The 16,144-nt window shown below is 41.3% G+C and overlaps 1 protein-coding gene across 1 annotated transcript in view; it reads right to left on the bottom strand.

Moving 5' to 3' along the window:
- Positions 1-16,144, bottom strand: part of UNC80 (unc-80 subunit of NALCN channel complex) — a 196,890-nt gene that overhangs the window by 141,907 nt on the left and 38,839 nt on the right. The window contains exons 12-15 of the mRNA XM_090041688.1: positions 14,315-14,583; positions 12,971-13,345; positions 7,072-7,218; positions 1,207-1,354 (exon numbers count right to left, since the gene is read on the bottom strand). Coding sequence (XP_089897814.1) covers positions 1,207-1,354; positions 7,072-7,218; positions 12,971-13,345; positions 14,315-14,583 — 939 coding nt within the window. The remainder of the gene's footprint in view (positions 1-1,206; positions 1,355-7,071; positions 7,219-12,970; positions 13,346-14,314; positions 14,584-16,144) is intronic.

Below are 16,144 nucleotides of genomic sequence, written 5' to 3'. Positions count from 1 at the left end.
GGTCAGAGATAGGTAACAAGAATAATAAGAGGAATTGAAAAAAATCTTCTATGTGAAAATAAATTGAAAAAATCAGGAGGGTACTTCCTCTCCCTTTTTCTCCTCTAATTTAGTGGTATATCAAATAATGAGAGCAGAAAATGGTAAATCAGGCACTCCTATACGCCTTCTCACATGAACAATGGGATATTTAGTTAAACTGAAAAGCAAGGCGTTTAGCACTGATAAAAGGATTTTTTTAAACCAGTGGAACTTTATTCACACAAGATAGTATGGAGGCAAAGATCACAGAAACATTAAAAAAAGGGTTCTTTTAAATGAGAACATCCACAGTTTTCATTAGACAGAGTGAAAACATTCAAAAGGGACATATGCCCTCTTGCTCCAAGGTACAGACCAATTTGTAACTGCTGAGTGTTTGAAAGATACATCATGCATGCTTCTTATTTCACAGCTGTCCACTGTGGTGTTTCTTGAACCTTTTTTTAAAGCGCCTTGGACTACAGGCAGCACATAGGACTGGACTGACTACCTGGATATATGGCAGGTTTGTATTCTAAATGCCTATAATTATCTGCTTGTACATGCAGGGGGGAAATGTATGCATGCAATCATCAATTGCCATTGAATTAATTGTCTATCTTTAAAAATAAATCCAACTCACACTGTCGGCACATAAACCAGAAGGCTCATATTCTTGTTTACAAGGTCTGTTCTACCTATTTACTGCCTTCCTTTAGGCTATACTCAGAGTATTACATGCTCAATTATATCTCCATTCAGAACAAATGCTGGAATGCACAGTCCACTCCAGCTGGCATCTAGTCATGTCATTAAGCAGAAAACAACTTCTTGCCTGAGGCATGTTAGAAAGAAAGTTTCCCTTTGCCAAGCTATAAACAAATAGGTAGGATGCATCAAAAACAGGGCACACATGTTTCTTTAAATGTCATTGTACTGGAACTAGACCAGGTTACTAAGACCCACAGCTGGGTATATGGGGTGTATGTAGTTTGGTGTAGTTCCACTGAATTCAGTAGAGTTCCAGTGACCCACACCAAGTGAGAACTGGATTTTATCATTTGATTTTATTTTTTGGCTTTAGACATTCACTCTGGCATCACTTTTTGAAAACTGTAATGCAGATCCTCTCTGCAGGTGTTGTCTTAGAAAAATGACTGGCCTTGAGATGCCAGCTCTCCTTACTGTCAGTGACTGGCTCCATGCAGAATCCTAGCAAAGCATGAAGAAAATCCACCACGTTATTGAGGGAATCTCTGTTCACATAGTCCCTCATGGTCTGCCGGAACTGCATCTTATCCAGCTTGTACAGCTTTGTGAGGCAATTCTGAGCCTGTGAAGACATTAAAAAAAAATCAGAAATATCCACTTGAATTTTGTCAACAGTGGCAGGGTCATTTGGGTGCTTCTCTGCTCTTGCATTCCCTGTGCTACAGTATAAAGTAACTTCAGCTGTAAGTCAAATATTCAAATCTCACAACAGGACATGGGCTCAGATCAAAAGCTGACCAGGCACTTCAGTAGAAGGTGCCACTGCATTGCTTTTGGGTGAGATGGCAGGTCAAGGTCATGTTTGAGACCCTCCATGTAGAAGACAAAGTCTCACTGCATTGACATCTGTTCTCCTTGACCAAAAATTATTTTTTGATAAAACAGGCTCTGACCCAAAGATGTCAGATTTTCAGTCTGTGGCCCAGATTTAACCCATTAGATATGTCTGTTCCTAGTGCCCAATTCATATTCTGAAAATGCAGGCCTGTATTTAAAAAAAAAAAGAACTGACTCTGCGTTGCAAATGTAACCATACAAACATGACCCAAATGCAGTGAGTTTTTAAAAAGTCTGAAATATCAGCTCCAAGAGAAGTATGGACTCTTTCCTGGTGCTCTCCACGTTGGTATGGTTTCTGAAGCTCAAGGAGAGTGCACTAAGGGACAGATATTAAAATAATTTAGACATACAGTTGTACATGCAGTTATCACAAGCAGCATATGCAAAACAACCTGTTCAAATAAACAAACAGCAGAACCAGCAGTGTGTTAGATCTCTCTAGTTGCCCCAGGCCAGCAAGGTACCTAGATGCAAGCTTGTGTTTAAGCATGTGACTAGCCCATCAGTTTCAGAGAGACTACTCATATACTCAACATCAAGTCTTGCACCTAGGTGTTTCAACTGGATTGGGATCAAAATAATGCAAAATGTAATTTGGTAAGTAAAAGTTTACTTATTCCATGTGGGCCGTTTTCAACCCATGCTCTTTGTGAAAATTTCCCAGCTTTATCAAAGGATGCCCTGCTATCCTGTGACAGCTGTATAAAGTAGGATTCAGCAACCCATGAACCTTGAGACTGGACCGAGCCCACAAAGAGGTTGGATCCAGCCTGTGAAGGTCCAGCTCAGCTTGAGGCAGTGCAGGGGATTGGAAAAATACAGCTATGCTGAGCCTTCCACCCCTCTGCAGCCCTCCCTGGTCCTCTCTCATGCCTCAGCTTAACCTTAAGGGTTTCTGAGGAGAGAATAAGCAGAGGCAGATTGGGTGCTCCATAGGCTGGAGATTTGTACCCCATGGCAGGGGACCAAGTCACAAGCTTCAGCCCATGGCAGCAAAATGTTGCCTAACCCTGGTATAAAGGATTAGAATTGTAGCCCAACTCCACCTAGTTTCACAACTGCAAACAGATTTGGGCCCTCTCCATGGACCGTGAGAATCTGTCCCTAGAACCTGATCCAGCATTCTCTGAAGAAAGGGAAAGGACTTCACTTGACATTGGTGGGATCCCTAAAGTCTATGATTATATGATAAAGTATTCCTGACTGTATAGTGCTGATATGACGACTACCCACATTTCACACATTGCTTTAGGAAGCATTTGGGGATGCTTGTTTCAAAAGATACTATATAAAACTGAATTCTATTCTATTCTCTTCAACAGTACACAGGACTGTATTAATATGAACATCACTTGCAAATCAAGGAAATTGATTCTCCAACTCTATACAGCACTGGTGAGGCCTCATCTGGAGTACTATGTCCGTGGGCATATCTAGGATTTTGAAAAGAGGGGTGCAGGTGGTATGACATATCACATATAACACAACACATATTTTTCTCCAGTGAAATGGAAACTATATCCTTTACTAATATGCTAACAGAGTAGCACTATACAAATGTAACTATTGGAATGTGCACATATTTGTTAATGATATATAAAGTTTAAAAAGAACACAACAAACTAGGCAAAAAATAGTCAAAATTGTCAGAAAATATTGTTTCATTAGTCCTATAGTCATAATTATATGCACTGAGATTCATACAACAAAATCTAGCCTTCTTGAGCATCTTGACAGTGCCTCCAATACCACACCATCATTCATTTCTACACCTGACTTAATATTACCAGATTTGAGTTAAATGTTTTTAACTAGTGTTAAAAACAGTGTGCAAGACTGTGAAATAGCAGAGAGACATTACTGGAATGGTTAACAGACAGCAAAACTGAAAAAGAAAGAATAATTTGAATATCAGAACCTCAAGACCATAACAAAGAATAGACAGTCATTAACACCTGTGGACTAGAGAGAGCTTAAGGGGAATCAGGGAGATGACAATGAGCTATGAGGTCAATTGACTCTTTCAGTACTGCCAGAATAGAACCTCTCAGAGTGTTGGTTTTAAAGTTTGAGTAGAGCAGGAATCAAAGGTGGAGGGGAGCATTGAAATTGCATCACTGCATCTCCCTCTGGACCTGCCCCCATCTGTGTTCACTTTTGGGCTCCACATTTCAAGAAATATGGAAAAATTAGAAAGAGTCCAGTGGAGAATGACAGAAATTATTAAAGACTTGGGAAACTTAATTTATGAGGAAAGGTTGAAAGAACTTGGATTATTTAGTCTGGAGAACAGAAGACAAAAGGGGTGAGGGTGGGATTTGATAACAGTCTTCAAAATACCTGAAGGATGATTACATGGAGGATGGTGACAGACTATTTCCTGTGACCACAAGTATCAGGACAAGGAGCAAGGTTTATAAATTCCAGAAAGAGAAATTTGGGATCAATATTAGGATGGATTTCTCATTATAAGAGCATATCTACACATGCATTTAAACACAACTAAATTTAATGTGCATTAAGCTGATAAGCATGAAGTAATTTTTAACAGATTTTCTACACATGAAGAGATTTGGCACTAAAGTTAGTGCCAAGTCCCTGCAGCCCTGCCATATGCCCCTAGTGGCTGGGCAGACCCGGCACTAAAGTTAGTGTCCAGTTGCATCTACACATGCTTTAACTAATCATGTCTAAATTTGATACCTGCTAATTTTGCCATTTTTAATGTACACTAAGGGTGCACATGTGTAGACACACGCCCGTAATGTATATTAAATTAGGTCATGCTCATTAATGCATCTCGTGTAGACATGCCCTAAAAATAAGAAACTATTCGAACAGGCTAAACACAGAGTAGCCTGACCCTGGAATTTCTGTCCTTCAATTCTTTTAAAGACACTTTAGTCAGGAATTATTATCCTATCTTGAGTGGGAGGGTTGGGTGGACTAGATGACTTTGTGAGATCCCTTCCAGCCTTATTATTCTATGAATTTAAGTTTCTACCCTTACACTGGTATTTTATGTAGCCAGAAAATAATTGTGCTAATCACAGAGGGCATTTATACACATGCTCTGGGAGTGAGGGGAGGGGACGCAGAACATAGAGTGCCCAAAGCATCAGGTGTATCAGGGTCCCCACACTGAAAAATGGCAGTCGGGGTACTTTAACTAAAGATGAACTTTAGTTAAAGTACCCCCACTGCCATTTTTCAGCACGGGGATGCTGATACACATGGTACTATAGTCTGCTGGAGCACGGTAATTACCAAGCTCCAGCAGACACGATTAATCATTTAATCCAATGTGCTGTAATTACAGTGCATCAGACCAACTTCACTGCATTGTGTATAGATGCCAGAGCTTGTAAATCAGAATTTAGAAAGGAAAAAACCACTGTACAGACATTTGGAATTGTCTGAGAACTATTCTGTATTTTCAGTGTAAAACAAAATGAATGAATTCTAATTTTGGTCTCCCTGATAACAACTAACAAGGATCCCCTAATTCAGAGTAACCACTTTGCACTCCTCTGTCCAAGCAATTTGAATATAAAGCTTTAGATCCCAGTACAGAGATGAAAATTCTACTGCAAGTGTCTTAGGTCTGATTTAGGGGCACCGAGTCTGTTCTTCCTCCCTGTATTCAGTAGAACTTGGACCAGGAGACATCCCTATGCTATGCTGATCTTTCCCTTCTTTTTTGGTCTCTTGTGGTCTTTACAGTCCAGCAAAAAAGTAAAGTTACTTTCTAGCTACTGAAAACCAGAGCAGAGAAATGGGTTTATACAGAGCAGCTTCCAAAGGAGTTCAGAGGAAACTTAGGCAGCCATTGCTTACAATACTGACATGCGCTCTGTGTTGTTTCGTTGTAGTAGAGGAAGGATGATCCTGGAAAAGAATATACTGGGCACCTTGCAGGACCTGGGAGACCTGAGCTCTGTCTCCGATTCAGTCACAGACTTCCTTTGCAATGCAAAGCCATTTAATCTCTTTGCACATTTGTAAAACCAGGATAATTCCTTACCACCCTGCTATGAGGACTGTGAAATTCCATCTAATATGGTAATGATGAAAGCCATAGAAATACTCAAATGCAGAAAATTGACAAAATCCAAGATAAAATCAGTAATCAATTCCTGGCGGAGTCTTATCTTTTAAAATTCTAATCCTTATTCTGAGGTTTTATAGTCTGAGTCACAATCTCTTAGAACTGGTAAAAATGTTCAACAAATGGCAAGAAAGATTCATTACAGCTAAAAGCCCACGAACAAGCTGCCAGGCAAACTAAAGCAAAGAAGAATGCATTTACATTTTACAATACAACCACACACTTGTAGAAGTTAACTGATCCTTATCATAACTCTGTATCACTCTCAGATATAGCATATGTTACAGAATGCTTTGAATTCAAGGCTCGATATCAAAACGCAACACACAACATGCACTTTTCTGTCATTCTTAAAAAAAAAAGACCAGTTAGGAGGAGGGAAGAGCCCCCTGTGTTGGCCTCATTTACTTCCAGGACCCACTCTCACCTCCATTTTTATGGGCACAGTATGCATCCATAATTCTAGTCAAAGGGAATGCTCACTGCAGCAAAACCTGGTAGTAAATATATTATCAGCTCACTACTAGTTAAATGTTTGCAGGGCTGGAAGACTCCTATTACAGAGATCCTGTCTGGCAGAGGACTGGGGCTGTGTTCCCACTGAAATCCCCCAGGGATCCATTTTAATTCTCTGGGATGTGGTCAGAGCAATAGCCAGGCTCTTAGGGATAGAATAGATCAAAAACACCCATAAAAACCCCCACACAGCTCTGAGCTGTATTTTCCACTTGTCATTCTTGAATGGTAACCAAGAGCCACAGCCTAGGTATATCTTTGCCTCACTGGGAGCCAGACCAATGGAAGAGGAGTCTTCTGGTACTCTGGAGCACAGTGCACACTGGCTACTGGGACCTTGTGGAGCAGCCCAGAAGTATCAATGCAAGGTCACCCTATAGAATTACATGCCTTGTCTATATTTAGGGTTTTTGTGCCAATGTAGCCAATCCAATATAGCTGCATTGTTCTAACCCCTTCATGTAGTCATGATGCATCAGTGTAAAAAGTGACATTCATGTTTGTGTTGCGTATCCATGTTACACTTTTGCTCATAAAAAAATGCCTATGGCAGGTAAGCCCTTGGGGCTGCTCTAAATTGTGCTGGACCCAAGGGAAGGGTAGGAAACTGGAAGGTACAAAGGTGGCTTAAAGCTGCCTTTGCCTCCCTTGATTGGGCTGCACCTCAAAGTTAGTGCTCCAAGTTTTGGGGGGCAGTGTTCTTTTGTCATTAGAAAGGAAACCATGTGGAGGGGAGAGTGGAACCTCTCAACATCAGGAGACTCATTTCAAATCTGGGGGACTGGGAGAGTTGGAATCTACTTTAGTTCTCTTACATTCTCCCGGAATACCTGGTGTCTCAGGCGATCTCCAGAGAGCCCTCGGTGTCCTTCTCCACAGCCATAAGCACAGCCCAAGGATTTCACTATTTTGATCAGCATAGTTAGTGCCAGCCGATGGGTGCTTATTGGAGTGGTTTCATCCTAGAGTCACAGAACAGAAACAATATCACATGAAACTGCAGTCAGAGTAACTGATAAATTGTTAGCCTTTGCTTGTAACAAACTATTGGGAATTTTTGCTCTCAGACAGTCCATAATGCATAAGGTTAAGTTAAATAACTCTTGAAAATCTTGTTGTAATGTATCTATTTGCATTTGGGACCTAATTATGCAAAACCTTGCTAGCCCATGTAATTCTTACCACTTTGAATAGTCCTCATTGATGTCAAGTGGATTATTCCAACTAGTCAATTCTCTTTGATATAAGAACCAATTTGTGCAACTTATATTTGAGGGCAAGCAGTACTTTACTCCAAAAACAGTCTCACCGAGGCCCATGGGAATACATTTGAGGTACTACTGAGCATGAGTAAGTGGAGTAGCATATTACCCTAAGGAACTAAGGCTGCCTATACATGTGCTTGAGAGGTGGGGAGGGGGGTGTTCTCTCCTGGAGAGCTGCTCTAATTAAAATGCCTCACCATCACACATATTAAGCCCCCACAGGTTTAAAAATGGCCACGGGACACTTTATCTAAATTTCACTTGATGTAAAGCACCCCAGCAGTCATTTTTAAACCAGTGAAGGCTTATACATGTGATGGTGAGGCCATGCTGGAGCGTTCTAATTAGAACATGAACCAGCATATGTATATGCAGCCTAAAGGACCAGAATCCTCTCTCTCTACTGAAGAAATAAAACAAGGGTTGTATCTGAGCTAGCAGATAATGCCCTGGACTAGGAGTCAGTAGGCTTGTGTGCCATTTCCAGCCTAGCCCTGCCACTGGTCTAATGTGACACCTTGGCATTACAGTTCTATTTTCTCTCCCTGCATCCATCTGTTTTATCTATTTAGACTATAAACTCATCAGGGCATGGGACAGGTCTTACTATTTATTTTATACGGCCTGAAATATGGGAGACTCTGACTACTACTGATGGCTAGAATATGATATTTAGAGGTTTGCTTTTAGGAATTGGCTTGTAGGTAAAGTAGATATGCATTAGAACAGGGGTGGGAAAAATCTGGTCTGTGGGCCAAATCCAGCCCATCAGGCCATTCTATCCACCCCCTGGGGACCCTAACAAATTTAGAAAATTTATTATTATCTTCCTGGTGCCAGCAGCAGCAGGACCCAGGAGCCAGTGGTAGGACCTAGGGGCAGCAGCAGCAAGGCCCACACAACTCCACCCCACCCCTAGGCTCCCCACCCCCACCCGGAAGCTTCTGCCTGTTCCCCCACTCTCCTTCCATCCAAGAGTGCAAACCCTGGTAAGAACGAGCAAAGGAGGGGCGTGAGGGGGAGAAGAATCGCTGTCAGAGCAGGAGCCAGTTTGGCCCCACTCGCACAGCACAGCACAGCACAGCAGGAGCCAGCTGGGAACTGCGGGGCTTGGGTTGTCTCATGCTGTGTTCTGCGGTCTCAGCTGGGAACCACGTGCTGCCAGAGTGGTAGGCAGGCAGGGGGGAGTGGTGGTGGCAGGTGGGAAAGAAGGGAATTGGTTAGGGAAAGACACACCTTCCCCCCGCATGCTCCCCCACCCCACATACACACATAGCCACACACCCCCAAGCCCCATACCCACTCACCCCTCCACAAACCCCCCATACACCCTTCCCCATGATGGTGACCAGGGGGTGGGGCAACTGTCAAGTGGAGGGGCTACCCATGCAGCCCTTGGCAGCTCATCAAAACTTGTTAAGCAGCCCTCTAGCTGAAATAATTACCTGCCCCTGCATTAGAACAATGGTCCAGGGGAATGGCAAGGGTTTCTTAAAGCCTGTTTGTGGCAAAGTTTCCTTCAAGGCCCACTGTGTCTGAAGCCAGCAGGCACACAGGCTGGGAATTGAAGACATGTACCACACTGCTCTGTAACATGAGATAAGGTGGCATTAGGTCACAGTGACCAGCGGCAGAGCCCCTGGGATTTCTGGTTTTGGTGGATGGACCAAATTAAGACACCAGTAAATAACCAAATTAAGATGTGTGCATGTGATGGGTTTACTGGCACAAAGGAATATGCTGACAGGACAGAATGTGGACAGTAGGATGACCACAGTGAGACCAATCAATGATAGCCGGGAATGAAAAGTCATCAAAGGATTTCAGAACATCAAAGGGCCCCCGAGAAGGGAACCCATGGCCACCATCGACAGAGGGTACACCACCAGCCCATCTCACCCACCCCACTTGGGGGTAGTGAGCTGAGGCCCTCAACTTCCAGTCTGCTGACTGCTGACATTCAAGAGAGAACCACAGGGTGAGGCTTGCATACTGGCCAGATGTACCTTCCCCCATGCAGCCTTTGGACTGGTAGATATAGAATTGAGGGTGTTATTTTGTTTGCTTTGCCTGCATTATTCTTATCTGCTATCATTGTGTACTATTATTCTTATTGTGCTATCATTGCCTATTATTCAATGGAGAAGTCGTGGTCGGTCTAAGGGTTTGGGTCTACCCAGAACAAGGTATTTGGGTTATAAATCCAGTGCCAACACTATTGTAAGACAAAAAGCAAATGAACCCAGCATTCCTTTTCTTCTTCCTCATTTATTAACTTCTGCCTAAAATCAAAACTTTAAAAAATATATTGAGCTGTAAAAGGAGGCTTATTTTTCAAAATATTATGCTTGAATAAGGTCTGAGAGCCCTTAAATACTGACAATAAAAACACTGTTTTGCTTTATCCCAGAGAATACTGAAATATACTTTTACTTTAAAATGAATAAAGGTCCAACCAATTAATTAGTTAAATATCCCGTATTCCAGTCAAAGCAAAAAGCAGCTTTTTAAAGGCAACGATAAAGTAAAATGGGGCTGCTGAGAATACAGGCTTTAAATTTGTCCATTTTTTCTTATTCATTTTAGGTTGCATTTTAAACAATCCAAATGTAATCTTTTGCTATTGAAGGTGTTTTTTATCTGTCAAGAGGTATATAACTATTGCATAATTATCTGTCTGCCCAGATACTGAGTGAATCCTAGGATGTGTCTGCACTACACATTGCATGTACATAGCCATAGTAGTTTTGGACTGGTTATCCCAGGTTACTGATAACAGCATACCTGTGGCAGCATGGAGCTTACTGTGGATTACAAAACATGCTTAAAAACCTGGGTAAATACTCTGGGGTTAGCCCATACTGTGCTCTGTGCTGCCATAGTTACATTGCTATCAGTAACAAAGCTAACTCAGTCTAAAGCTAATTCAGGTATGCTGCAAAACTGTACCCATGGCAGTGCCTGTATTCCTACAGTGATTAATCCATAACAGTTTACATTATATAAATACCCTACTGTCAAATACCTGTACCCTGTAGTCAGTTCTTACCTAGGGCTATGCACCAATAATGTGCTTACCTGGTATTTACTAAGAAATTCAATGAACACTTATTGCTATAGCACTTAAAAGTATTTGTATTAAATATACTTCTGTACTCACTGCAGTTAAGGGAAAAGTTTCTATGTAAACCCCAAATGTCTATACTGGGGTTTACATTCATACAAAACAGAAAAGTTAAACAGATATAAAATCTACCTTTATATTCATATAACTGAGTGCATCTACACTTTGAATTAACATGGAGCAATAAACTCTAGTGCAGTTTATGCCAGTCAGCTGCTTTCAGACACAGCATATACATGTCCACCCATACTTTGAGCCAGGGCAGAACAGCTCCAGGCTGGCAGCAGGCTCGAGGGGGGTCAAGCCCAAGCTCTGGTATCAGGTGGCAGAAGGGCTGGCTGGGGACAAGGGTGCTAAAGTGCGACACGGTGCTAAAGTGCGACACAAGCAGCCCTAACACATTAGCACTCTCATGCCCTAGCCAGCCACTGTCACCATCTACATGTGCATTTCAGCACACATAATTACTCCGCTGTAGACAGTACTATCCTATAGCAGAGTAAATTAATTTACTGTGCCTTAATACTGGCGCATGTGTAGATAGCAGTGCTTTACTGCAGAGCTAATTAGTCAACTGCAGTAAAGCATACATGTAGATGCAACCACTGTGGCTATATGTGGGAAGGGGTTTTGCACCACTTTAAACCAGTACCACTTTTGAATGTAGACAAAGCTGCAGGCTCAGCCAAAGGTAAATCATAAATATTTGGAGTTTTAAACAAATCTGTTTATGGAATGCCCAAAGTGATCTCAACAAAAATATTAATGGCCTTGAGTAAACTGGTAAGCAACTTGCAAGAGATATACTCAACGCCATTTAAGTGCATAGCTTTGGGATTGAAAAAAGAAAGCTCTGCACTTACCAAAACTTAGTGTAAACAGCAGTGTCAGTAATGTGGTATTAGCAGCACTTAAGCTCATTTTCAAGGGTTCCAATACCAGCACTTCGAAGCTGCTTCCCCACTACTAGTGCCCTTTAGTATGCAGTTACATGGAGTTTAATTATATTACTAAATAGTAGGCTGAAGGGTGCTATACACTTAAGCAGTGTATGTACTTATCTGATAAAATTATTAGGATTTGCTACAATTTAATTATGTTAAATATTGATAGTTATGTCAGTTATGCATAAATATTATATGTATTGTATGCATATATGGTATGTATGTTAGTAGAGTGTAAAAGCCTATGTTGTAGAAGCACCTCCAGTTTTCAATGGTAGGCAGCAGTCTAAAACTAGGAAAGCTGTAACAGCAAGATGTTGTAGTGTGATCTCATAGTAACACTCTTTAGAATATTCTACAGTGCATTTATTAGAGCAAGTTAATTATAGTTACATTATAAACAAGTGCTTAAATAAATGAGCAAAGCACATGTTATGTTCCATGTTCCTTGCTTTTACATTTCTTTCTTCACCTACTCACCAGCTTGCTAAATTCAGGGAAACCTCCCCACCAGCCATATGAAATGGTGAGGTTCTCCCATGTCAAATTAATGCTAATTAGTAAGGTTCTATACCACATAGCCATGTTGTTTAGCTGTAGAAAAAGTTGGAGATGAAAAATCTGACTCATTTCAGAAGGCAGAAAGCATTGATATTAAATATGAATCCAGATTTTCAATTGAAATATATGTCTTCAGATCTCTCAGATTCCCAGCATGTACTTGCTACAGTCTGATCCAGTGAAAGATGCAATGAAAGCAATATCTGGTTCAAAAAGTTTGCAACTTTACAAGTGTAGTAGATAGGAATATAACTAAATTGACATCACAGCATTTGGCTTTTCCCAGGTCTGCTTAGGTGGGAAAACAGTATTTTCCAAACTGGCTGAAATATTATACAATAGGGAGAAACAAGTTTAGGAGTTAGCAAAACTACTAACTCCATGCCAGATACTGAAGGGCCATAATTCAAATACTGGTTATCAAGAAAAATGAACTGAGCCACAGATCTAGATTTTTATACTTTCTTTAGCTTTACATGATAAAAAGCACCTATCTACAATAAGGAACATAGTTTTTATATACAGGTGTACTACAGTTGTTTTTCTGCAGTAGTCACAGCCACAGCAGCTAAATTCTCCATTGTGATGCACTCATTACAGTGATGAGTGCAATCACAGTGATTTTGCTGTGCATACTGCAGCAAAACAAATTAATTTAAGATGTCTTTGTGGTGTCAATAAAAGAAAGTCTGGCAGTTTCCCTCCCTATCAGGAAGGGAAATTATAATTGCACAACACAAATACACAAATGTCTCCATGGGCATAGGCCTCATGCCTCACGTACTATTTGGAAATATCATACGTAGTGGCCATGAAATACCTTCTCTTGTTTTTTGTCATTCTTTTCATAAGGACCGCCGCCGCCGCCGCTGCCACCTCCTCCACCTCCATCGCCTCCACCACCTCCCCCTCCACCACCTCCATCTTCTTCTGCTCCATCTCCAGCTCCACTGACTGAGGGAGCCACAAATCCACAGGCAGAGCCACCTGATGTGGCCCCCTTGATCTGGAAGGATCCTTCACTTGGTCTCTTTTCAGGGGCCTCATTTTCTTTGTTCTCACTCTTCCTTCTGACTTTCTCCACGCAGGGCACCACACCAAGCTGAAGCAGGCATTCAACAATGTTCAGTGCCACGTCACAAATGCGGGAGGTAATGTCATGGTTCAAAACTAAGTAAACAGCTTTCAGAACTACCTAGAAAGGTGAAAACAATGCATTTTGGTCAGATTTATTTTCTCTCCTCTTCTTATTACTAATTATTATGAATATTATTATAGTACCTAGGAGCTGGACCCATGGACCAGAACCCCCAAGTGGTTGGTATTGTGTAAACAGAACAAAAAGATGGTCCCTGCTCCCAAAAGTCTCTGCTCTAGGTATAGGACAAAAACAATGGATTGGAAACAGACCACTATGGGGCAATAAGAGAGATGACTTTGGTCAATATGAGAGGCAGTGATTTCATTGCACACATAAGTCAACTCTTGCCAAGTTGTTGTAGGCATCACAGTATGTGGGAGTTTGAACAAGTAGTCTGAATGGGGATAAAGTCTCTGTTTTATAGAAGTGTTCAGGGAGCTTGGCTGGAGCTGCTAGGGAATACTAGAAGCACTAAATAATAGTATCACTAAAGAATATTAGGTTTTGCAAGGCAAATGCCTTGGGGCTTAGCTACTTCTTTTCATTTTAATTTGACTAAATTCTGTTAAATGTGAAAGATTTATATCATCCTGTCAAGTAGACAGAAATGGTTGCGGTTTTTTTGCTAGGATCTATTGCAGTGGGGGCAGAGGAAGGAGCTGAGAAATTCTGTGATTCTAAATATTTCACAACCTCTTGGTATTGAGAGGAAAGAATCATAAATGAGAAGAAATAGAGAAAGAAAGCTTTCTGCTACGATGTGTATGTTTCCCTAGTTTTCAGTAAACCTTTATGGGTATATTCCCCTCCAGGGGTTCTTGCATTACTCTTATTAAAGCTAAGAGAAGGTGCATTAACTAGATGTACCCTTATTGTACTTTCTAAATGACCTTCAGGCACTGCTGGAAGTAGACAGACATACAGAGATTGTGGGGAAAAAAACAGGCACACCCCTCATCTCTAAGGTTAGCTCAGTGGCACAGCTATGTTGGTAGAAGAGAGATATACGACTCTTTCACTTACCGAAAGATCCAGCATTCCATTCTTGTGGACAAAGTTATTTGTTCCATCGATGTGATCTGTGTCCTCCAAGCAGCTATAATTGATGCAGGAGTCAGTCAAACTCCGTGGGAGGTTGGCACATGCCAGTGGTTCATGGGGCATCTCTGGAATAGGTACCTGATTGCAGAGTTTTCGCATGTGCTCACTGAAGAAATCTGCGTAGCCCACGTTAAATGAGGCTAATGTGGTGTTGAAAGTTGCCACTGTAATGGTGGAGATTTGGGAGCGTACTGCAAGAAAAAAAAATATGTGTCTTGGCAATTTGATTCTAATGATGCAATTATAGAATTAAGGCTGTGGCTATTGTGGCATTTTACAAGGGTTTTCACAAAGGCTGTCTTTCTTTCCTGAATTCTGTACAGCACTGAAATGAAGAGATCCAAAGGTAGCTTCATTCTTTTTGAAGTTCTATCTCTGGTCCTCAGCACAAAATTAGAACTGTAGATTAAAATTGCAGCAGCTTGAAACAATCCCCTAGGTGTCATTATCTCAACAGAAAATAGCTGGAGAAAAGTGTGTCTCAGACACTTCCCATAAATTCTTTGAAATATCCCTAAAGTAGGGGCTGTGAAAAAAAGAAGTGCTGTAGATCCACTTTGCAGGCTCAATGTCTCCACCGGAGTATCTGAAGAACATTCCAGGTGAGTTAGTTAGCACCACTCTCAGTGGCAGAGCTAAATAGCCCATTTATGACATCTCACAGACATGGTTACAATACTTCCGGGTAAAAGGCAGCATGTGGCAAGCAGCATGACATGTCTGGAGGTGCCACTACCTGGTAATTTTACTGCGTACACATGGCCTAAGGGATTTTGGTCCTATTAATTTGCTGTTCTAGAGGCTGATCTTTAATTTTGTGTTAAAATAGGTAGCCAGTGCTTTTGGGACATCAAAAAAGGAACATCTAATTCTAATTTCAAATAAACCAGCTTTCTCTTTTCTGTTTTTCAGAGCAGTTTAGTTTGCACAAATCAATATCTGGAACTTTATTCTTCTCTAGCAGTCTTCAGGCATATCAATAAAACATTCTTCACCCTGGAAGTCACATGAACCTTATCAGGACCAGATTATGGAGGAAAATTCTTTTTAAAGATGCATTTAAAAAAAGTCCATATTTTTCAGAACATGTAGCCATTACTTATTACTTCAGGTATAGGTGACGATTTTAAAAAACACATACAGAACAAAGTTCCCAACCTAGGGAAATAAAATGACATCCTGTACTGTATCTTTACTTGTATTATCTTACCATATGACTTATTGACCAAGAGCTAAATGGTTTGTGGGTCTGTGGAGATAAGGGAGAATATAAACATCCATCATTTACACCTTACATGTAAGTGCCTATTACTCCCCTGGATCACGTGGGTAGGGCCTAATCAAAGCACGGTCTCTGCTTTCCAATGCACCAACAAGCAGAGATGAGGCACTGCAAGGATGGACATAAGTCAGCAGAAAATTATTTCCCAACTGCAGCAAACAGAGAGCAGAGAGGGAATTATGGCTGCACAACACAGCGTCACTTACTATAGGTTGTGTCCTTGTGGCCTCAAAATGGTCAATGGGATTATTTGTACAGGTGCTATAAAATCAGGCCTGGAGTGCTCCAACTTAGGCAACTACAATATAGAGATGTAACCATATGCTGGGAATGGCAGACACAGACCACTGGCATTCTGGAAGCACTGGGAGTTGTTTGCTGTTCTCTACATGGAAGGCAGAAGGGGTGAAGTTATGTTCTCTGTCTGCTGCAGGAGCAAGGGGGACTGGATCAATGTCTGCATCTTCTCA

This window comes from Crocodylus siamensis, chromosome 4 (assembly GCF_052110815.1).
Source record: "Crocodylus siamensis isolate JL-2025a chromosome 4, ASM5211081v1, whole genome shotgun sequence".
NCBI classification, from domain to species: Eukaryota; Metazoa; Chordata; order Crocodylia; family Crocodylidae; genus Crocodylus; species Crocodylus siamensis.
This window is presented reverse-complemented; position numbering and strand designations above follow the sequence as displayed.